This window comes from Apteryx rowi, unplaced genomic scaffold (assembly GCF_003343035.1).
Source record: "Apteryx rowi isolate R43461 unplaced genomic scaffold, aptRow1 scaffold_91, whole genome shotgun sequence".
Lineage (NCBI taxonomy): Eukaryota > Metazoa > Chordata > Aves > Apterygiformes > Apterygidae > Apteryx > Apteryx rowi.
In genome coordinates this window covers 2,198,185-2,222,147 of record NW_020451216.1, presented here as the reverse complement: position 1 = coordinate 2,222,147, position 23,963 = coordinate 2,198,185, and the positions used below count along the sequence as shown (strand labels likewise).

Genomic DNA, 23,963 nt, shown 5'->3' with positions numbered 1-23,963 from the left:
CCCCTCCCCCTCCTCCCCTCCTCCTCGGCGGCTCCAGGCTGGTTCGGGGAGGATCCCGGAGCCGAAGTTCCGAGGCGATCGGGCCGTGGCGGATCGCTCCCCCGGCGGCGCCGCCATGGGGGCCCTCTAGAAGCCGCCGCGCAGCGCCCGCCCGGCCGCGCCGGGGCTGCGGGGAAGCGCTCCGGGCGAGCGGCGCCTTCGGCGAGGAACATGGCTGATCGGCGGGAGTGCTGAGCACTTCGTGTCTCCGCGCGGCGCCCGGCTCGGATCCTAACATGTAAATAACTTCTCTTTCCTCCGGATAATACGCGTGGGCACCGATGCCAGCCCCTCCATTTTCCAGAGGGGATTTGTGAGAGGTTCCAGAGGGCTGGATTATGTTGTGCAAAGCCAATTCGCTGGGGGTGAGTATATCTGGCGTTTAACTTCTTTGTATTAAAGGGCAAAATGTGACAGCAGGCACAGAGCTATATATGGCAATCTGCACTCGGGTTCTGTGGGGAGAGCTGGTTTGGGGGTGTCCGCGCAGCCAGGGGATGTGCGACCTGCAGCACCAGCCTGGAAACTTAGCAGGAGCACGGAGGTGCCACTGCCACTCGACAGAGGAAAATTTTACACCCTTTGGTCGAAAATCCCTCTCCTGAATTCAGACCTGTATATATAGGTCCTGGTTATACGCTAGCTAGACAATCCCCAGCCGTTTCAAGCAAGCAAGCAAGCAAGCAAACAAGCGCAGCGCAGCTCTGGCCGGTATCCTGTAACCTGGTCATTTGTTCGGAGCGTGTGTGTGTGTGTGTGTGCGTGTGTGTGTGTTGTACCCCGGTGCTCACACACGTGTGCGTGCACACATGTACAGGCACACACGCACATATATTCTTTTAAAATTATGACTTTATATGGTTACTATGGTACAAGTCTTTTTTTTTTTTTCTTTTTTTTTAGCTGTTTCATTTCCTGATGTGAATTCTGGAGTGATGGAAAATGTAAAAATTGAGCATGAATAGGATTATTTTTTCCTAAATATTTTTAAGTACGCTGTACATGCTGTTTTTGCAAAATAGTACCATTTTAATTTTGCATGATTTCAAAGCGTACCTGTATGGTGTTAATTTTAGATCTTCCCAACTACCTTTATCTGTAGTTTTAAATTTAAAAAACCCAAACACTTCTTAAAATAAACAATGTGCATAGCACGTAATGGATGTTCCTACCCTCCAATACAGTGATTTTGTATGAGCAGTGAGCAAATAGGTCATAAGTCAAAGTAAGTGTTATGTAACTGACTGGCTTCAGCAAACTTGATGCAAACTGTAAAGAAATATAAAGTATGTTTTGTTTTTATTTGTTTTTTAAAATAGACAAGATGAGCAGCTAGCTCTCTCTTTTTGAGTGGGATTACTTTGTAGCAGTTTATTTATTTTTTAATGAAAACTGTGCTTTAAAAATGTGAGCCAGTTAATTTGTATGGTGTTATATATTTTCCTAAAAAAACTATTTTGGTCATGTAYCTGATTCTGGATACTAAATATCTGATATTCACCAGTGAAACATTAGTTAATACTGTAGTCAGAATCATTACATAATTGAAAAACGTTCATGACTTAGTGTGGTTTTTATTATTTAACTTTCCTGTTTCCTAGAATAGTATTATTTGGCATAATTATAGTTTTTGAAGGAACTAACGATCGATATGAAAATAGTTTCATGTTTTTTGTGTTGGTTGAAATAAAACAGTGGTGGATTAGTATTTCTATTGCAACACTAACACAAATAGGCAGACATTTAAAGGTTCCCAGTGGTTATATAAAATACTACATATTGAAGTAAACAAATTACGAAGCTTTAGCATCCATATAGGGTTTTTTTGTCTTCTYTGTACATCATGATGTTGTTAGTGTATTATGTTTTGTCTTCCTGCACAGTACAATACGCTTGCTATGGAAAAAACTGCAGCTCCCAGACTGTTTAGTGCAAATATTTTAACCATCTACTTGTAAGATAAATGAAGACAGGAGACAAAATGTACTTTTATCAGCGCTGATGTGATCAGCTGCATTTATGCTACCCATTCATTAGTCTCACTAATGACTACTATACGTTTCATTTGTTAATATTTTAAAGCACTGGTGGATACCTCTTTTACTGCTTTATTGTAAATATCATTTCTTTTGATTATATGCTTGGAGCTTATTGAGTATCTGCAGTTTTTAGTTGTTTGCCTCACTCGCAAGTCTGCTTTGTAAACTGTTTTATGACTCTACTCGTGTTGTATCTGTTCCATGCAGAATAATAAGCAATATTCTGTCTACATTAAATCTAGATGCTCTTAAGGAGAAATGCTGTCCATTCTCTTTTGTAGGTACTGTCCGTGAGTTTGATATAATTATTTGGTCACACTGTGTACTAGGTTGACTTATACCTCTTTTATTCCTATKCTATTCTTTCCCAAACAGAAACTCCTGCGGAGTTTTGGCAAAATGTTCATTAAGAGGTTTTTTTTTTGGGGGGGGGGGAAGGGAGGGGTGGCCTTACTGTCCTTTACGTATTTTGCCAGTGGAAAGTAGTTGCATCAYGTAAGCTCTCTTAACATGTGATTGTTCATTGGGCTTGCCTGAAAAAGATATCAGAAAGCTAAACGGCAGAGCAGAAATGAAAAGAAGCCAGGTATTGATTTCTGCTTTTGTTTCAGGCTAAAAGAACCATTTGGCATATGCTTTCCAAGGGTATTTTCAACTTGAAATTTAGTCAGCTATATGAAATAAAGTTGAAAGTATTCTTTTTAWCATCACTGCTCTCAATTCTTACGGCTTTGCAACTCCGTTTTCCTGTTCTTAAAGTGTGGATAGAAAACACTTAGTATAGAATAGTATATACTTTTTAGTATAAAGTGTTCAGGCCAGGAAAGGGGAAGCTGACTCGASTGTTGTCAAACCTCCCTCTAAACAAGCTCAAGGAAAGATACTTCTTTTGTTTTGCTTTTTTTCAGGCCATTCCAATTTTAGCAGTTACTAAGGCTTCTGGAAACTGTAGTATGTAGTGTGTTTTCAGAAAGAAGCCTTAAAAAAAAAAAGTTGACAGTAGGCCTTTAGCTAGTCTTTTATAATTCTGTCTTTCCTCTGTGAAATCCTTTTGGCACGTTCTTCTTCGCTGGCAATATCCCAAAATGTGATATCACAGATATCAGATGTCTTATTGCAATTCATGGCATTTGCTATGTCACAGTGGTGCATTCTGGGATAACCTAGGTGAACCAGGAAATGTCATAAAAATTTGGTAGGGAAAGTGGTATGGTAGAGAGAGTGTAATGTTGTACTGAAAATAGGTGTCTGCTTTCTGTTTAAGAGCATCCAGATCTTTGTGTTTGTAATCTGGTGTGGCCTCTGTTCAGCAAACGCATTTTTAACTGGGTGGTGTTTACAGATTTTTTTCCTAAAATTGAACATCTTAGATTATAAATGCTTATCAAAATGAGTGGCAAAACATCAGRGCTAAACTTGTTCCTTTGAAAATATCTTTGATTTTTTAAAAATGGATCATAATTATATGTGGCCTTGTTAGGATTTATTTTCATCTCAAAGTTGAAGTGCAATGCCAGGCATAAATGTAGATTGTATTGCACATATGGAGGATGTTTGAATCCTCCATAAGATGTTATAAGTTAGTTATAGTAACATATACATTTCTGTCTATCTCCTACATGTAGTCTCTCTCTTGTGTATATTCACTGCTGAAATGTTACACAGTAAGTGTGGTTTCTGCTAATTGTGCTTTTGTAATATAGCTAGAAAATAAATCATTTAGTGTTGGCTACTTTGACCCATGTTTGCATCCTAGTTGTCAGGCTTTGAAAGGTAAATACTTGAGTAATGTTACTTAATTAGACACTCATAGAAGATGAAGGCTTGGAAGAAGTCTGCTTGTGAATTTGTTTGTTTAGTCAGGACTTGCAGTTCTCAGGTGTAATTTTATTTCAGCAGTGTATTCTTTATTTTAGAGGGAACTGAATGTATTCATTCTGAACACAAGCACTTCCGTGTTGTTACTTTATATTTTCTTATCTCTTTTTTTTCTCATTACTATTTTTAGTTTTAATTTTTGTGCCTAAAATGGCCTAGTACTGTGAAAAGATAATGTAGATTGCTTTTGTAGGACTCCGTTTAGGAAGAAGAGTATGTGAGAGCAGGGTTTTTTCCTTATTTTTTAGTTAGCCGCCTGCCCTAGACAGCTATGGTCTAAATTATTCTCTTGCCCCGGTGGTGTCTAACACCAGATGCTTCAGAGAAAGATGTGACAAACTCTGAAGTGGGCAGTTAGGGAATAACCTTTCCATAGGGAATCTGTTTGAAATGGGATTATGCCAGGAGGAATGAGACCTGTATCTTTTCCAGAATTTAAACAACCTCAAGTGGAATTCTTACTTATGCATGTGGTTCTGCAGAAATAAGCCCTCACAAGTAATTTGATACAGAAAAGGTAGAAGTTTGACAGAATTGGAAGGTTTTTCTAAGCGTGAGGAACAGTGTGAAAAGATGAGCTGCGTTGGCGAGAGTGGAAGGGAAGGGATGTGTTGGATGGGATTATACAAGGACTGCATATGTGGGGCCGTGAGAAGGAGGACTAAAGTTTATGGCTTTGTTTCAGTCGTGTTGCACTTCCACTCGAATTGGGTGATTTTTGGCTATACAGTTTTGCAGTACCACTGAGAAGGAGTTAAACTTTCAGAACAAGTGAGAAGATACTGAAGATGGTCAAGGAGAATGATAACGGAATGTGTCTGGAATCTTTTCTAATCATTTCCAGGGTTATTTGACCTGGGCCGAATAAGAAAAGGTGTGTTAGCTGTTGGCATTCCCGTGTCAGACTTGCCTTGCGCTGTGTACAAAAGGTTCGGTCACAGTCATTGCAGGAGCTGCAATTCATTGTATGTTTAGAACTGTCATAAAATGGAGGCCTGGGTTGAAAAGTTCTACTTTAACCTTTGGTAGACTCTTCTTGTTTGAAAATTTTCACTTCGACTTTAAGATATTTTAGTCAAAAGCTGATTGCACATAGGAATGGGTGCAGAAGCAAGGTAGAGTGCTTTGGGGAGTGCTTTTTTTGCAGTGATCAGAAAAGGGGAATCTGGAGTTACAGGAATGTAACCTTTAAGATGGATGGGAGCTTGAGGATGAGAAGTATAGACTTCAGTCCTTTTTCTTTCACCTTAATCCGTGTTTGTGCAATTGCTCGTCTGTGAGCAGTCTTTTTCCTTTGTTCGGCCTTTGTCTTGTTTTCTCCTTGTTACAGAAAGCAGGGGTTTTAAATAAAAAAAAAAAGGTTGTAATAGCACTGTAAAGACAGTGTTACACAGCTCCAGAAGCAGCAACTGTTAAAATTTGAAGTCTAGTTCTTGGACAGAGAGTGTGACAGTAAAGAAGGTCTGAAAATTTTTGAAAGTGATTTGTGTGGATTAGGGTACAGTCTTCCATGAACAAATTCTTTAAACTATAGGCCAGGGAGGGGAATCAGGCCCGTATGTTTTGTTTAGCTTCTGTATTACATGTCAAATAATTAAATATTTACTTTTTTCTTTATATTTGTCTTCAGGTAGTAAAATCACCTAGAATGAGGTAGGACGATGTTTAACTATCGGGGCTTGTTAAGTTATCATTTTATCTTTTCCATTTTTCAAAACGGCACATAGCTATTTAATTTGTCTCGATGACCATTGTTGAGTTACTGAGAYGGTTATGTAACTTTTCCATAGAAAGTGTTGGAATCCTAGTGCCGAATCCCTGAATACCTGCTATTCTCGGCATTTCTATTGCCTCCCTTGGGAATGTTTTGAAATTGGTTGACTTCTGTTTAGTATGTTACCGGAAAGTCAGAGTTTCTAAACTGTGCTGTGTAGCCAGAAATTGTTACTGCCAGTTGTGACATGCGCTGCCGCCACCAGTGCTGGTGAAGCCTGTTTGCTGCCGTTCCCTGCAAGCGGATACCTGGGAGGGAGGAAGGCTGGGGGGAGGTAGTCSTCCTCATCATCGATACACCTACGTACAGCGCGTGTGCGAACAGTCCTGCGTGTTTATTTCTTTTCATATGGCTGCCCAGTCTTAAATGTCTGCTGCTGACAGCTTCACCAGTGCTGTGCAACTGCTCTCATTATTAATGCCTCTATATCTCCAAGTAAAGAACTGTTAGTGAATAAGTACTTTATGGATTCATTTAATTATTAATCAAGGTGACAGGGTATTCTCTAAGGTACAAAATTCTGTTTCARAAGAGGTCTGAAGTCAATAGAAGGCTTTCCATTAAAATTAAACAAAAAAAGTCATGAGAGTAAATGCTCACCAGTACAAATAAGGATTTGATAATCCAAGCCCTTCTTTTCTACTATTTTGAATAATGAGAACTGATTGTTACTATACAAGACCAAACCTGTGGAGAACAGGATTCTTTAGAAAAAATAAACCAGACATTGCAGAATAGTTTTTTCACTCTTCAAATTTCAGCAAATTTTGAAGACAGTTTTCTGCCAACTTATGTTCCCCAAGAAATAGTGCTAATTTAAAATTGTAAAAATTATGTGTATTAAATTGCATAAGCTTGTCCTTGATTTCTCTATCATACTCCTATTGGCCAATTACATATGTTTTACTCCCATTGCTTCTAGATATTGACAAAAAGCATGATCATGTTGTGTGTACAGAAGAATATTTAAGGCATGTCTAGGCTGTTCAGAGGGAACTGGGCTTATTTGACTATATTTTTCCTGAGCTGGAAGTGTATTTCATGTGTCTGAGACCCAGCCTACTGTCTGATAACACAGTTTCATCAAACACACAGCAATACCATAAGTACTAATGTTACATGTTAACTTTTATCAGAGCAACTTAGAGCTGAATAATTTTGGATGTCGGACTCCACATCCTGTCCTTGCATTTTGCTCCATCTTCTGTGCCAGAATTTTCTCTTCAGATCAGAAAATAGATTAAGAATGGCTGCTTCACTGGCTCTCCTAGTAAATTATATGGATTTATAGGTAAAGAATAGGAGACCTTTTCTGAGGAAGGCTGTCTTGAAGATTGCCTTTGTAATAGAAAAGCCAGTGATGGTTTTGGTCTCTTCAGCATGGTGTAAGGATATTTTTCTTCTGACTTTTCTGTGGCTTTCTCTGAGCTGTGAAATGAAATGAAAACGTTTGCAAGGAATTTGAGAAAGATGTGTCACAGTAGTAAAGTCATGGGCAAAAAAGTAGCGGTAGTGTCATTATGTCTATTAAGGCTGTGAGAGAGGCAAGGATTGTGGGGAGAGATGGTATCTTATGCCAGACCGTTGTAACTGGGAAAAACAGATGAGATTTTGGGCAAACTTAAGGAAATAAAGGCTGTGTTGTTTTTTTTCAAAAAGTGTCCACCTACRACATAAGCACTTATGTCAGTACAGAACCGGGGCCTGAAACCTATTTACAAAATCAGAAAGCAGTTGCAAACTATACTGGAAGAAGATCCTRTATTGAAATAATTTCTCCTGGAATCGTCTCTCCAGTCCTTCTGACAGCCTTCTCAGCTCGCTGAGCTCCCCATCAGAAGCAAACTCCCTGCAGACAAGCCTACACCCAGACTGTGCCTGAGCAGCAGAAGTAAAATTAGTGACCAGAGCTCCACAGCCACCATGGTAAATGCGTTCTGAGGCAGAATCACAAAGATTATAGATTATATACTTTGTCTTTTATCAGTTCCTCATGGACATTCAGCAAATGCCCTCAAGGAAACTAAGTGAACGAAATTAAACAGCTCTCCTGCTTGAGGATGAACTTGCACCCCGTCAGTGAAAACCTAGCCATTTGCCATAAAACTCCATCCTTAACCCTTCAGTGCTGGAATTCAAAGCAGCATGACAAGTTCCTCCAAAAGATGAACTTGGGAACTGAAACTTGTGACAGTGGGATGCTAAAAGTCATGACCTTGATAGGGAGGTTGGTTTGGTGACATAAAATAATCACAATCTAATTTTTTCCTGCACCTCTACTCTAATGCTAACCCTTTTGTATTTCACAGATATTACCTCTTACTCCATCYCTTTTTCCCCAGGAGACAACTATCCTAAGAGCTTTCCCTTTTCACCCCTCTCTATTCCCCAGATACTGTCCAGCCATTTTCTCAGGTTCACAGTTTTAGCTTTGAAGATTGTGGAATATTCACAGTAGTCAAATAAGAGCTTTGGTGTCCAGGAGCTTGTTTGTTACTTTATCAGAAGAAAGAAAAAAAAAGGGGGGGAGGCAAAAGAAAACCCCACAACTCTGTCTTCACAGTCTTTGACTACAAGTAGTGAAAAATTATTAATTCTGTACCAGGGGTAAGGTTAGAGTGCTGGTCTGCTAGGATTGGCTTTTATTTCCTGTTAGAAGATAGCAGCAAAATGTCACATGACTTTCCTCGGAAGCACATGATACATTTGGGTTATTTCTGAGGCTGTACAAAGAATTTGGTGACTTAGGAGAATCCATTGATAGCTGAACTGCCTAAAGAACTCAGTGYGTTGCTTAAATGCGAGAAAAGTAGGTGGGTTTTGATACGAAAGTTTACATCTTGCCAAAAGCATGGCTGTATGACACAAAGCTTTCTGTTCTTGAGGTTATTTTTTGCCTTGGAAGATAACGACCACCTGACTAAGGGACAAGGCATAAATACCGCTTCTCTAATCCTCTCAGTATAATATTGACAAAGATCAAGGCTAACAAGCTATGCACTGAAGGGGGAGGCGTACAGGATCCTCRGACATTTCCTTCCCCGGCCCCCTGCCACCCGCCATGCAGAATTGATTCTCTGTATGCCTGCGTTCGAGTCTCTGGACAACGGAAGTCATGAGCAAGTCTCTTAGAGAAATGAAACTTTTATAAAACCCTGAAGGCTACATAATTGAATGTTCATTATTCACAGTTCAGGATGTTGAATACAGGACTGGAAATGAAGGTTAGTGTTGTTAAAGGTCAGTCTTTAGGTGTGAAAATAATTTGGTCAGTATGACGACCTTTGTCTTCTGAGCTCTTGGTTCAGAGACTGTTTGTAACATAATACGCAGAAATTATCTGTTTCACAGTAACAGCTGTACTGGGTCAGACCAAAGATCCAAATGTCCTGGCATCGTGTTTCCTGCAGTGGTTGATAGTAGATGCCTAGGAAGGAAAATAAGAATAGAGTAATTTTGGAATGACACTTCCCTGAACTACTAATTGTTGAAGGTTGTGAAAGAATTGTGGGATTTCTGAAGTCAAGGCTGGTATGTCTGTGTTAAATCCACTGAGCTTTAGAGATCTTCTGTGAACATGTCCAGCCTCCACTTGAGCCCCTGTAAACTTTGAGCATGCTCAGCATGGAGCGCCGCAGTTTAACTGTGAATGAAGAACGGCTCCCTTTTCTTTGGGGTTTGCTTGAACCTTCCCCCTGCTAGCATCAATACTATTTAGCAGGTGTTAGAAGAGACAGTGAATACTCGTTCCGTAGATACCACCTTTTCAAAGCCAGTTATGGTTTTAATCATCAAGAAAATGGAGGGATGGAGCGGGGCAGACAATGTGCTGTATACTCTTAAGAGGTGCACAAGTGTCAAAGACCTAGTGAAATTTTACTTAAACTGAAAAACTTGTGGATGAAAGGGCATATGGGGGGGCAGGGTTGCTTTTTGAAGGCATTTAATTTGGACTGTTAGCAAGAATACTTAAGTTTTCTTGTGGTCCTTTGGGTAGTAAGTTTTTTCAGTTTTTTGCAGCCTGTAGAAATTATGGGATCTTGTTTTCTGATGTTTTGATGTCTACATTATGTAGCTTAGGTTTTGCTTCATTCTTTTAGTTTCAAAGCATTTGTATCTGGATGATGAACTTTATCTATACCTGGCATAAACTGACTTAATTATTCTGCTTGTTATGTTTCCTGTTAGGACTGGTTATTGGTGGGTTTAGATTTCACAGCTGATCATGCTGATGTCAGTGGATGTAAAGATCTTTTAAAAAAACGTGGCTATATTGACAGATAAGTGTTGTTGACGATAGCTGCTGCATCTTTCTTCTTTCTTTCGTCCATCTGTCTGTCCATCCGTCTGTCCTTAAGGGAACTGTACTGGCCAGTTTGAGGATAACTCACCAAATGCCAAGGTGGCTATATGGCAACTACAGCAGCATTTCAGTGTCAAACAGAGCGTGTCACGTGCAAACCCTTATTAAAACACGGTTAAGGCACTCCCTGTTTTGTATTAAATGGAGTCAAGACCATGCTTTGTCCCAGACCCTCCATTATGTGCGACTGGGTGTTTTGAAATGGCTCCCTTGCTTGTGAGACTGTGATCGTTCCCCACCCCAAACCCCAGCCTTATTCAGACCTCCCTCAAAAAGACACTTCATTTGTTTAGCTTTCCATTATTAACCTGTTCTCATACATTGACAGATGATTAAATGTGGGTAAATGAAAATACTCTGCTTTCATTTAAAATGTACTCATGCAAAAATAAATACGAAATACAAAGTTCCCATTGTTGACAGCAGGTCTCTTGTTTTCCTGTACCTCTCTTTCTTAACTACTGAAGACTGTTGTCATTTTTTGTTGCATTTAATTAGTAAGCTAGCATATTGCAATAGAGAACCAGCTGAAATTATGTTGGTAATTTGCCATGGCCACCTATGGTACTAAAAAAATAATGATAGAATAACAAAAACCCACAACTAAATTAATGAAATCAGAAGGATTTAGTTATGCTAAGATGAGCCTTGTTATCTTGTTTGTAAGTAGGAAAAAAATGAGTTGTTCTTTAGGGTTATTTTTTTGTAAAGCATGGAACTCGGTACGCTTCGAGCTCAAAGACTTGCAGTGTGAATCCCCAGATTTAATTTGTGTCTTTGATCGGGTGGTCTTGATACCACCCATAGAAAACCTAAACTTATTGGAAACATGGTATAGTTAGTTCAAGTCCTCTGATCAGCTTAAATGACTGGAGAGAGACAACTGAGTTCATGTGGTCGTTGGAATTGGAGCAAATGAAGAGTATYATCTCTGAATCAACATGCTGTAGAAGAAGGGATAGAAAGTGCTATATAAGTTCTTAGATCTGGCTTTTCTTTTGACACTCTGAAAGTAGATGATTTGGCACTTGGAGCTACTGTGGGTAAGAGGCGTTTTTAAAAAAAATAAAATAAAATGTATATGTAGCAGTGGTGGGGGAGGCGTTTGTTCTGAAAAGATCGGAGATGCTGGAAAGCATGTCCCCAGTGGGAAAGAGAAATTGCATAGCTGGCACAGAGCAGAGACTGGCTTCTTAGGCAGCTATGGCCATATTTAGGAAAGGAGCAATGCGAGGAACTAAATTACTAGAGAAGCGAGAGACTACAGGGATTGAAAATAAAGGAAATTATTCGTACCTAGTTTGTTCGTTTGAATTTGGTCCAGAACGATAGCATGTGAAGGTTGCTGTCTCCACACTGGCTGCCTGTGTGAAGTGAGTCTTGAGGTGGTTTTCAAAACGCAAATGCTCTTTTAACTTGGAGCTCCACAGTTGCTGTAATCTCGGCGTGTACCTTGCTAGCTGCTGCGCACAGGTACAAAGATGAGCAGTCAGGAATGCAAACTCCTCTCAGCGTGTAGGGCTAGTCCGGAAAGGCCGGATCCAGCACTCGAAGGAACAGAGTGCCCAGTACCTGGACTCTGTGTGTGTGTGTGTGTGTGTGTGTGTGTGTGTGTGTGTGGAGTGCTGGGGGAAACTCCTGTTTTCTAGTACATTTTGCAAACAGTCATGTGTATAATTAAAACAAACAGTAGCCAGTTAAAAAAAAAAACACATTTCAAAGAAGTTATAAAAAATTGCTTTTTTTATTGGCAAATAGTGATGTGGTAATACAGCTCATTACAATATTTACGCTTATGTGGCACTTTTGGTTTATTGTGACTTTGTTGAAGTACAACAGATCGTCTAAATAAATAAGTTCAGGTTTTTTTGGTATTCAAATAATGCTTTGAAGGAGATAGCCAGGAAGAACATTTCCAAAGTTTTCAGGGCAGTTTAAACCCTCCCCCCACCCCCACCCCCTTTTTTTTTGTTTTAGAAGTGATTCTTTTTATTACACTCATCAAGACTCATTTTGAAAGACTTATTTTTCTTGTTCTGGCAAAATGGTTGATCAGTGTAACTGGCAAGGAACTGATGTGGAACAACAAAGAATTTCTGTCGAGCTAGAAATTTTATTTGAGGCCATCTTGGAGCACTTGGTGGAACAGAGCAGAAACTTGCTCTTTGTGTAAGAAAGGCCATTCAAGTGAAGTTGCACGTTTTCCTCCCCCAAATTAGCATGCCAGAATACTTTATTGCAGAGTGTTTAGAATACTTTGTACAAGAAATAACAGTAAGTTGAAGATTGCTAACTGAGGATCTGCGATGGTGCCAACTGGCTTTTTTTTTTTTTTTTTTTTTTTTTTTTTTTATGAAAGCTTTGTATACATAACAGGATGAGTCATCACCAGAGAGGTCTGAAAGTGTTTGGCATCCCGAAGAATCCTTTTGTATGGCTGGGCCACACAAAAAAATATTTTTGTCATGAAACTGTGCTTTAAGAAGTATTGGAATAACTGGGAGTTTTAGGGAAGGATTTTCTAACGTCGCTTAAATCTTGGCTTTTTATTATTTTTAAAATATTTTGATATTACTGGGATTCCTAAAGCTTCCTGAGTAATTTTTTAAAAGTCTCTAAATAGCTTGTTGGCCATAGATTTTTTTTTTTTTTTTTTTTAAGCTTGTACTTGTGACTTTGGACATGCTACCTTTACATGTACATTTATAAATTTGTTTTAAAAAGTGCTTAATAAGAGCTTGATTATATTTTCCTAGTTCTGCAAAAACAACTGCCAGTGCTTTAATGCAAGTATTAAAAATCTGGTTGTAGGAGAATACTGGAACTCATTTTGCTTTGCTGAAACACGGCCCTCTTCTAAATGTGTAGTTGCTGCTTAGCTGAGTCACACTCGCTTTAAGTACATTTTCTTTTGATACAGTTGTTACGTAGAAGAACTGGTCGGCCTTGGTGTTTTCTATTGCACCTCTTGAGAAATGAATAACTTCCAAAAGATTAAGGTTTTTTTATGTGTGCTCAAAACATCAGTAGTTGCTATCCTTACTCGGAACAACTGCTTGATAAATAGAAGCAGAAAGCTGCTGACTTAATATTTAAGATTTGACCTGTGAACTTCAATTACAGCTGTTCATAAGTAACACAGCAGTCCACCAGTGTATTTTGCAAATGATTTTTTTTCTACTGAAGTGAATGAAGAAACTTGGTTCCTATAATGTTAGCGTGCGCTGGGTAGCAGAGATTGAACTTTGCAGTTGGTGAAATAGGGCAGCAAACTTATTTTTGTCTGAGATTTCTCAGGAGTGTGTGAAAATGTTGAGGATTTTTCCCGATTAATTCCTCAACAGTACATTTTGTAAAGTGTGCTGTAATCACTTTAAAAAAATCAAAGCCACTGATAGGAACTTTTTTATAAATCCTAGTAGTGATGATGTAGATTTTTTTTAGGTATTTAATTTCACAGTTTTAATTTTTGTTATATTGTTATATGAACTTGAATATGAAATTTATGGGCAAGAGAATTTGAAAAGGAGAAGGGTTTTGTCTTCAGAACATATCGTTTTTCATCCAGAAAAAACAAAATGGCTTTCATAATCGCTTACAGTTTTGCAGGCCGTTTATGAGGGCTCTCAGAGCAGTGCTGGTAACAGAGAGAAGGGCTTTCGGACAGTCCTTGAAAACCYGCGCCGGTTGCTTAGCACTGCACGTGCAGGTGTGAGAGCTTTGAGTCAGAGTCTCGGGCTGGGGGATTTTTATTCGCATGTTTATTTTACCGTGCACATCCAAGGCTAAGCGTTTAAGCAGTTCCTTCATTTGATTTGGAAGTGGAACAACAGAAATCTACTTCAAATAGCTACTAAAGTTGACATTTAGTGATAGTTTTTGCTTAAGCTTACAATTCATTCAGTGGCATTGGTGAGTGATACTGTTTTTTAATGGTAGCACTATTTCTGTTTTTTTTTTTTTTTTTTATTTTAATTTGATGCCCTCGTGCTGTGTGTTACCAGCTTAGTATTACTGTGCAATAAATTAACCGTTGGAACATGCTGATATGAGGTGAGTCTGTACTGACTGAAACCTTAGTTTGTCTTTGTTTTCTAAGGTAAATTTAACCCAACTTTTGATTTCATTATTCAAAGAGGTAGATTCTCAACAGATCTGAAAATAGGCACGTAGAATTGGGTATAACAAAAGAAAATATTGAGGTGTGCCTCTCTGTGTTTAGACAAGTAAAAGTTTGGGGTATATTTTTACTTCTGTCTGCCTTGCATCTTTCCAAAGCTGTTACGGGGAGGTGTTCTGGTTATTTTGAAATATTGTGCTCCTTCAACAAAACGTTACTGCCAGCTGTTCAGATGAAAAATGTTTCCCTTAGGGTCACTCAGTCACATTACCTTTACTCTAGGATCCACATGCAGATAAGAAAAAGAGTATTCTTTCCTCTGTGATGTGACGTTATACGCTCATTTTGCAGCTTGTAGGTCAGAACACTGGACCTGAAAGTTTTGGGTCTCTGGAGTTTTCTCCCAAGTCTTGAGAATTAAGTATCTTAGAATATCCTTTTCCCAATATTCTGAATGCCGCAGATGGTGAATGTCATTTGAGCTTTCTTAGTAAGCTTGAGCTAAAAAGGCGTTTCTATTGGAATCCATCATCAAAGCAAAACACAGGAACATGCAGAAGAGAAGGTGGTGATTAAGTGTTATTGAAAGTATCCCGGCGCATCTCTTTGGATTATGAAATAACATGTGAGGAACTGGTCTCTGGTAATTTACGTGCCCATGTGTTGCTAGTAATGGAAATCTGCAACTTAGCTTTGTGTTTCCCGGCCGTTTAAGGCCGTGATTGCAGAGGTGTTTTCTGCTGGCAGGAGAGACTTCAGCAGTGGCCGCGTAGCGCAGCTGCTCGCTGCTGTTCCTCGGCCAGTGCGACCGCTCACGGGCCCGCGTGGGCAGCGGCGRTGGGAGCCCAGCCATGACAAGGCAGCCTCTCTTTGCAGAGGTGTGTGGTGCTTAGATGGTACTTTTGCTGAATATTTGACCATTGCCAGAGTCTCCTGTGAGCTTTGTTGTTGGAGCCGTCCAAACTTTTGGAAGTGTAAGGTATAAAACTACCCTTTGTACTTAAACACCGTGATTTTACTATGAGATTCTTTACAGAAGCAGTGCTTTTTAAGAGGAAGAGGTCTCATCAGTAGCAATTGGTTTAAAGAAAGTTTTTTGATTTACTTTTTTTATTTAAAGTCTTTATGTTTTTTAGCTTTGCAGTCAGTGTTTCCTTTCACTTTCTGTGGAACAGTCCAAAATTGGTAAGCTTAGGTTTTTATCGTTTTCTGGTTAACAGAATTGCTGCTAGAATTTTAGCTCTTGTTCAAATTTAACTTTTATAAGTAGTTTGAGGTTTCAGATAGTGCAAATAGGCAGAAAGAACTGGATATTATTAGAATCGTTACCACATTGGTAGCATACAGTCAGTTATCGGATATCTTCTGCTTTGTCTGCATCGATTTTACCTTCCAGTAAGCTACACAAGTTCCACAAGTCAAGACGTGCTATGTCTGGGCTACACACTGACATCAAAGTTTGCAATTTGAAATTAATAATATTATTCAAAATTACCTTGGTGCTTTTGAAAAGTTCAGCGGTAGGAACCCAGCTTTTGGCTTGCTTTGTGAGAATGCTGTGCCTGGTCTGTAGAAAATAACGGTAAAAGAGTGTTCAGGGTAACAGGTGTCGGAAGAACTTTTGTTGCGATGTGTTAGTGCTGTGGATCGGCTATTTAGCTCAGAGATAAGGAGATAAATGTCAATAATGTACGTATTTTGCTCATGATACTTGCAGCGCAGTTTACAAAACGGTAGGTGTGGGTTCTCTGCCCATGTTTTGTGGAAATCTCACTCAAAAAATCAATACAAATTGAACCACTATTCCAGGGTGTTTGAAATTGCTTGTATCYGAGAAACAAGGAACAAAACCTGTCTGAAAGACTGGGGCCGGGCAGAAATAGTTAATGGCAGACCGTAGGGATTAGTGTTAGATTCAGCCTTACTGGTCTTAATGAGCTGGAAGGAGGCGGAAACAGCCAGCTAATGATATTGACAGGCGGTATTGAAGTAAATGGGTTTGTCAACATGGGGAGAGCGAAAATGGAAAGGGACATAGGTTGGGAGTGTACAAAATACAGAGAAAGAAGAGGGAGATTTTCCCCTGCCTCCTTGGGCAGATAAAACAACCAGTATTGAGCCAGGGCCGACAGGATTTCAAGACACTTCGCTGACGAGAGTGAGAACCTTGCGATAAAGGACTGCTGCAAGCGGACAGCAGATAAATGGATTTTTTTTTTTTTGCAGATTTTATTTTAATTACCTCAGAAACATGTTGTGAAGATAAATACATTGAGGTTTACACTGCAGCTAGACTTTCTGTTGATCAGAACAATAGAAGTGTCCCCGAGATAATAACGCTTTGAGACAATAGTTAATGGTCACACTTAAATTTAAATAAAATGTTGATCGGAAAAAGCTTGAACATGTGTCGCTGGTGAAATCTGGTAGTTAAAAGTTGAACATACTTAAAGCTAGCAACTTCCTATTTTTATTTGAAAAACATTCAACTTCTGTTTTATCTTGTAGGCAACGCAGTAGCAGTTGTGCCCCTTAGGCCAAGAATTTTTCTGTATTCTGAGAGCTTTAAAGCTAGAATTGTACTGAAAGAAGAAAGGAAGGCATTTTCATAATATACTGCTTTCTGCAAACGGTCTTTCTCTTCGAGAACAGATGAAAACATGTAACAGTCATCATCGCTTTAAGTAAATAAATAATAAAATAAATAAAAATATCCACTCTCGAGCTGCCCCAAATGTAACCTCAGCTGTTACACAGCCACTGACATAGAGACTAGACTAGCAGCATTTACCAGCTGTGTGTAAGAGCTACATTGCACGTAAAGGGATTTCACATTTTATTATGTGGGAGGGATGATGTCAGTTTGGTTGATTATGCCCCTTTCAAGCTGCTGTGATAATTACCTGCTTGTTACCAGAAGTGTCGAACCCATTTTCAGTTCTTGTTTGCTTTTGCTGTCATGCCCTAATTGCTACATAATTTTGTCCCTGCCAATTACTACCTTGGAGTTGAATTTTACAGCGGAAAAGTCAAAAGAAGCAATGAAGTCATTGTTTTTTAGATCTCGGGATTTCAATAGAATATTTTATTATGCTGCAAAGTATATATTTTGTTACGCTGCAAAGTATATTGCACTCCGTGCTGCTCAGTCCTTTGAAACAGGGTGATCCCATGGCGCCCGCTGAAATCGGTAGGCTTTGGAAGGCACAACTTTCTGAGAAAGCAAGCCCCTCAATGACCTGATGGCTCTAGCATGTGCCTAGGTAGTTAAATATGCAATATGCAGAAATGAAGAAATGTGGAGCATTGATGGCTTTTTATTTTGAAAATAAATATATTTAAATGCTACATTCTCTAGAGGCATGGACTCTCAGATTTTTTCCTCCCTTTTTATCCTTTTATTCTTTCATGTACTATGTGAGTTTAATAAGTTGTCTTTGATGTAAATATTGGGTCACCTGATACAATTTTTCATACATAGTTTTCTATAAAGATAAAACGTATATGGATTTCTTAAAAGGTATTAGGCCTAGCAGTGTTTTATATCCTGATTAAAAATATCCAGTGGAATAAAACATACGATAACTGGGTTAAGGCCCGGCTAACTGACAGATAACCATTTGTGGGGGGACGACAGCTGTCATTGAATTGTTTGGGGTTTTTTGGATGGTTCTCCAGCAGTAAAGTCCTGTATTACTCAATATCTTAAACTATGATCTGGAGTAATAATTATTGCTGGTGAAATCTGTATAGGGAATGAAGAAAATGAGGAAAGGGAAGAAACRAGTGTGATTTAGATTGACCAAGCACAGTTAAGCAAAATGCACTTCAATGCAAAATAAAAAGTATAAGAAAAGGAACGCTGGCAGTTTCTATTGGGCATAGGGAGCTACAGTCCAGAAAGCAATACTTCAGAAAGGAATTTAAAGCGTGCGATGCTTTTAAGCTCTGTTTATGGCATAGATGAGACTGGCTGCTCCCTACTTAATGTGGTTCTAATAGCCACGATTAAAAGACTGAACTATTGAGGGAAATTCACAAAAAAAGACCATAAGTTATAGAAAGCTTGAAGAAAATTGCTTTTGAGCACCTTTAACTTTCTCACCAATCTGTTCAGTTTGGGGAGGGAGAGGAGGAAATAATCCAAACCCTAAAACTAAGAAGTAACTTCATGACAGTGCATAAATATCTCCAGAGGAGAAAATGTTGAGTACTTCAGGGTTCCCTAACGTAGCAGGACAAGGTAGGACAAGAGCCAGCAGCTGAAAGCTGAAACCAGAGGAATTCACATAGGAAAGGAGCACGGATTCGTAACAGGGAAAAAAACTGCAAAGGGAGCGGCAAAGTGAATGCCTTTCTGGAAGACAGGCTTTAATCAATTAGTTATTGAGCAATATTTATGGATATTAGTCAATGGTAAAGGTTCTGGTATTGTGTTCAGTGAGTCTGTGAGCAATCTGACCTTAATATTGATAGTACCTGTTAACAGCTTTTTAATAGCTGATGTATTAAATGTTGGACATCTTTATGTGGGGTAGAAGATTCTTTTTAAATGTAATCTTTTAATTGTTGGTTGCAGAAAGCTGATTGCAAAATAAAAATGGTTTCTGGGTGAAAACAGATTCTGAGGCTCGTGGCACCCCAGCTGGAATTGTTTTATCATCTTGAAGATTCTTTGGGTACTTTGGGCAAATTTTCAGTGTGCAAAAATAAAGCAAAAAAAATCCATTTTGCAGTAGTGTTATTGTAACAAAAATTAATGGTTTTACTTCTGAAATGTATATATGACCAAATTGTGAACTAGACCCTATTCTGCCCTGTCATACCACGATGGCACTTTGGTAAGTTGGAGTAGCCTTAGGGCTGCTCTAAGTGACGCCTAGTCATATGTACTTCCTTTGGCTGTGTCATCTCTGCACGCAGTTGCAAATATGGCTGTTAGAGAGCTGCTCTGCCAGCTTTCTAATACTTGCAGCTTCTGAAAGGTTTGATTATGGTCATTTTTGAGGCTACTGTATGCCTCCTGAGTAGCACTAAGCTTTTAATGTTAATTAGAAGCATGTGTGTGTATGTAAAATGCAAGTGGAAATAAAATTATAAATATCTAAGGAGCTGTCATTCCAGAAGGTCTCTGCTCAGAAAAGATTAAATTAAGTAAATATACAAATTATCTCATTATAAATCAGCCTCAGTATCATTTTTTATGATCTCCGCTACTATTTTTCTGGTGGCTTCTGGAAAAAAAGTTATGAAGCTAGTGGTTCAGATTGCAGTTTYCAAACGCTTTAGGTTAGCGTGGCTCACATTGTCCCTGAAAGAAGCTGCCACTCTCATTACTCTCTGTCCTCCTTCTCTAGCTGCTCTTCCCTGTCACTGCACTTTTCCCTTGCTGATACCAGGACAAACTTTTGTGGACCCTTCCCATGAATGAGATCGAATAACAATCTGGATGAAAATTAGCTGTGTTTTGCTGGGTATATATTCAACTCAATGTTAATTCTTAAACTTTTTATTTTTAACATTCTTCTTCTGTCTTCAGGTCAGCCTTGTTTGAATCTTGAATAATTGGGCATTTTCCCCCTCCTTGAACAGAAACTCTGGAAAGTAATTACCTATTACCTTAAAACCACATTTCCTTATCTGCTAAAACTGAGGAAGTCTGTGGAACTGGAAATGAGCTGCAGAACTTTCAACTTGCCCAAGTAAACGGAGTGAGCGTACCTCTTGTGTGCCCTTGGGCGACAGCCTCCAAGGAACTTGACCTGGAGGTATCGTTTGGTCCTCTTGGATGGCTTCCATTGTAGTAGCCGCTGTAACAATGTTCACTGGATACCTGCTCCTGTCATGTGACACAGAGCCAGTTTGGTTTATAACTCTGACCTGTATCGTATGATATAGGCTAAGCAGTAAGTCATTCTTCTGCTAGCGCTTCTGTCCCAGCCCGAGAGCGGGGGGTGTGAAGGGGGTGTTCAGACAGCAGAACTTCTCCAGCTCAGGTGCTGGAAAACTCATCTGATTTTTTTTTATTTTTGTGTTTCTTTAAAGGTATTTTATAAAGAAATGAAGGAATAACAGTTTTTAAAGAAAAATATAGTGAATTTATATATCTAACCTTCATTGGTAGAAGACTAGCATAGAAAAAAAAAAAGAAAGATTGATTTGGGTTGTGGTGTATTTCTCAAATACAGACAGGAGTGAAATTCTGAGAATACTGGTATACTGCAATAAATCCTCATCCCAAATGAGACGATAATTTAACATTCCCCTGAACAAAAAATTAGAAGTTCTTTATTATAATAATCTGGGTGTTATTTTTAGCCTGTTTGTGATTGTCAGAAGTCAAACCAGTGTCTCGAGGTGAGAAGAATCCTCTTCAGGGACACACAGAAGTGATGGACAGTCCTGATTAGCAGAATGCAGCATTTCAGCCTTGCCCAAACCCCTAGAGATTGATGCCTGTTTATACCGAAGCTTTTAAACATGTTTAAAGACTTATATTAGTTGTGACTGTGCTTTGGAGTGTGCTTGTTATGTGACTTCTTTTGTTGTTTATATTTCACAGTAGTGTTTTAGGAGTTTTATTTACTCTGGTATAAAAATAGCTTCTGTGATCTGGCTTTTAGGATTTACTTCTAGTTTGAAAACAATTTTATTACAAGAAAAACATTTCATCTGAATTATATATTTAGACTGATACCCATCTGATTACATTACCCATTTTCTTTTTACGTCTATTTTTATTCTTTTGAGGTTTTCTAAGTGTTCTGGATAAGGTTTAATGGATTTTTAATTAGTGAGCAGATCTTGTGTTTTTTCCCGTTGGCTTCCCTAGGTTTAGCAGTTTTATTGAAAGAGAAATATTTCATAATACTTGTTGACATTATTTGAAATAAAAATGCATTTCTGTATAAGGAGTACTAAAGGTGCTAACAGATGGATAAAATATGTGGCGATATGACGTTCATTTCTGTTGATTTTTATGTCTGAATCCATTTCAGATTGGTAATGACAAACTGTAGTTAACATGCATAATTTTCCTTATATGTTATCCATTAATCTGGGTGTTATTAAGACAGGTTTCCTACACCAGTTAATTCCACCTAATTTGTTTTAAGCCAGCATCTTGCATAAAAGCTGATTATTTATAACATTTTGGGTGCTGGCAGGCCTTATCATGTCTTGATCCTTCTAGGTGAAGCTTAAATACATGTTAGGAGGAACCAGTAGGGAAAAGACATCACCATTACTGGTATTTTTACATATAGCTTGTTCATCTCCTGCTGTAAACACAGAAAATCGGGTGAAATTGGAAGGTGGGCACCTTTCTCAGAACATCTTTTTGTAACACACATCTAAGGGACAAACAGTTTTCTGTGATATCAGTGGGATAAGGAATACTTCAAAAGCATAAGAATGAGTATTTTCCATGTACTTTACAGGAAGAAAGATTTGTGGTTGCTATTAGGTCTCAAGAAATTAGCAAAATCATTATGAGACAAAAGAGACTGAACTTCGTTAGATGAGAGAGCGTGAGATGTTCTGAGATGGCTGTATAGCTGTCTGGCTTGATTTGAGATCTGGAAGCCTCTCGAAACCGTGTCGTGTGAGTGGGATTTAGTCTGTGTTACAGAAATTGAAATAATAGTACAGTATTGGCATTCAGGTTTTTGACTATCGTAGCTAAATTAGCAATGTATAAAAGCAATGGTTAGAGCATTTTATGATCATTGTATGTGGACTTACTATGATTAAAAATATATTTTTGAGTTAAAACTATTGGAAATTTAGGGTACCAGATCATTCAGTTGTTTGTATACCTACACTATGTGCATCTGGTGTCACTGCATGCAGCACAGTCTGCACCAGCACTAAATATATCCAGTGACAATATTTAGTGTAGGCAGACAAATGTAATTAGAACAAATCTTCACAATCTTGCTGCAGTAAGACTGTTCATTAGTGGTGTTAAAATTACAAAAATCTGCTTAAAGAGACCAAAACTTCATGAAGTTCCAATAATTAGCAGTTGTTGCTCGGGTGTGATGACTTAGTTATATCAAATTTTGTATGAGACCTTGAAGTCACCAAACATGACCATTACAGTCGTTAATGTGTTGTCACCTTTATTCAGAACACAGTAGCAGTCAAACCCATAGCAGATAGTTGGATAATTCTTAGTTCTGAAGAAAGAAAAGAACTTGGTCCCATTGTGGGTAAAAAAAATTTTTGGTGTCACTACTGTCACAAGATGGGAAAAGTTAAAACTTCCCATAGCAGTCGTTATGGAGAAAAAATTCTTGTATTATGATGTAAATGAAATGCTTATACTTACAAGAAAAGACAGTGTTTCCAGTGTCCCCTGCGGTAGCCTCTTTTGATACAATTTTGTTTACTTTAAACAAGGGCCGGAGCAGTGTGGACAAATAGAGAATTTCTGAGGTTGCAGGCACACATGCGAAGTCCTTGCAGAGGTTAGATTCCTGTCTTTGACAGTGCCGGTAATGGCTCAGCTGATAACGTTGCCATATTTAATAATCGTTGCTTGTAAGAGCAACATGTCAAAGCGTTCAGCGCTCTTGATAGCATTATTACAGCAAATTCATCAAAGAGCCTCGCATTAACTGCTGTCTGTAGGCATCACAAGAATATAGCCATTAGCAAGTCTAGCGCCAGGGAGAGACGCAGAAGTAGATGGAGGTTGAGAGCATGCCGATAGCTCTACCTTTAGTAGCTGATGCTCCTGACTATTTGTCAGATTTGGTTCCAGAAGAGGTTTTAAAAAATTGCACGGGTGCTAAAATGGTGGTATGTTGTTTTGAATCAATTTGGTAGTGAATACAGTTAAGCACGTTGGTCGCAAATCTGTAAAGGAAGTACTTGCTACAAAAATGCAAATATGTAACTCATCGCAAGGTTATAAATGCATCATAAATTTTTTGCGATACTGCTTTTGAAATTTGTATAATGATTGAGGTCTGCATGTTCTGTATTACAGAACTGAACCTTTAAAGCTGCAAGTCTGCCGATGAAACTATATATCAATGGGAATGTAGTTCTTGAGAAATAAATGTTCAAAGCTTACAAAGCTGAAAGAACTTGTAGCAATTCTTGCTGCTGTATATCGCTGAGTTAATATGACAGATATTTGATTAAGAGTAATTTTAGTTCACAGATTTTTATAGATGTCTGCACAGGCAGTTTGACAGTAGTAAAAAGAAATCTGAAAGCCTTTTTGATGATTTCTCACTTCATTATTTAGAAATGGCTCCAAATCCGAACAGTCTGTACACATAGGTCAGTCAACCTGGTTTCACACTTACAGAATCAAACTTGAATTTTCTCATGTAATGCTGTCACAAAAAAATTATCCAGAAGTACAAATTCAGGGTAGGAGCCCTAGCCTCGATATTTCCATCCTGACTTGGCTATAGCCGAGCTGTGACTCTGTAGATACTGTATTGGCTCATGTGAAATATTTGTTGTTTTGCAACTGTTACCAATAACAACCCCTCCCATGTTGGTCCCTGCTGCGCTCCGTCCCCGTGCCCCTTCCCTCCGCCCCCTCCAGTTGTTAACCAAAAAGGATGACAAGCTGGGGAGAAGATGCCATGGTCTCCTTAATACGGCTCTGTTTGAGCTAGGACAGGTTGATCCTCAGCTGCTTTATCTTTTGCAGGAACAGTTCTAGACTCAACAACTGTGTAAGCCTGTAGGGAAGAGCAGAGAAAATACTGAAGACAGTCACTTTGG

The 23,963-nt window shown here is 38.8% G+C and overlaps 1 protein-coding gene across 14 annotated transcripts in view; it reads left to right on the top strand.

Annotated features, from left to right (window-relative positions):
• Window positions 1-23,963, top strand: part of KMT2C (lysine methyltransferase 2C) — a 205,097-nt gene that overhangs the window by 19,149 nt on the left and 161,985 nt on the right. Inside the window, exon 1 of one of the 14 annotated variants that reach the window (XM_026091601.1) lies at window positions 14-277. The exons of 12 other annotated variants lie outside the window; for them this stretch is intronic. In XM_026091601.1, the coding sequence (XP_025947386.1) occupies window positions 276-277 (2 nt within the window). In that variant the 5' untranslated portion in view covers window positions 14-275. Of the gene's footprint in view, window positions 1-13; window positions 405-23,963 lie in introns of those variants that run through there. One more of the 14 variants, XM_026091602.1, reaches the window with a different exon arrangement.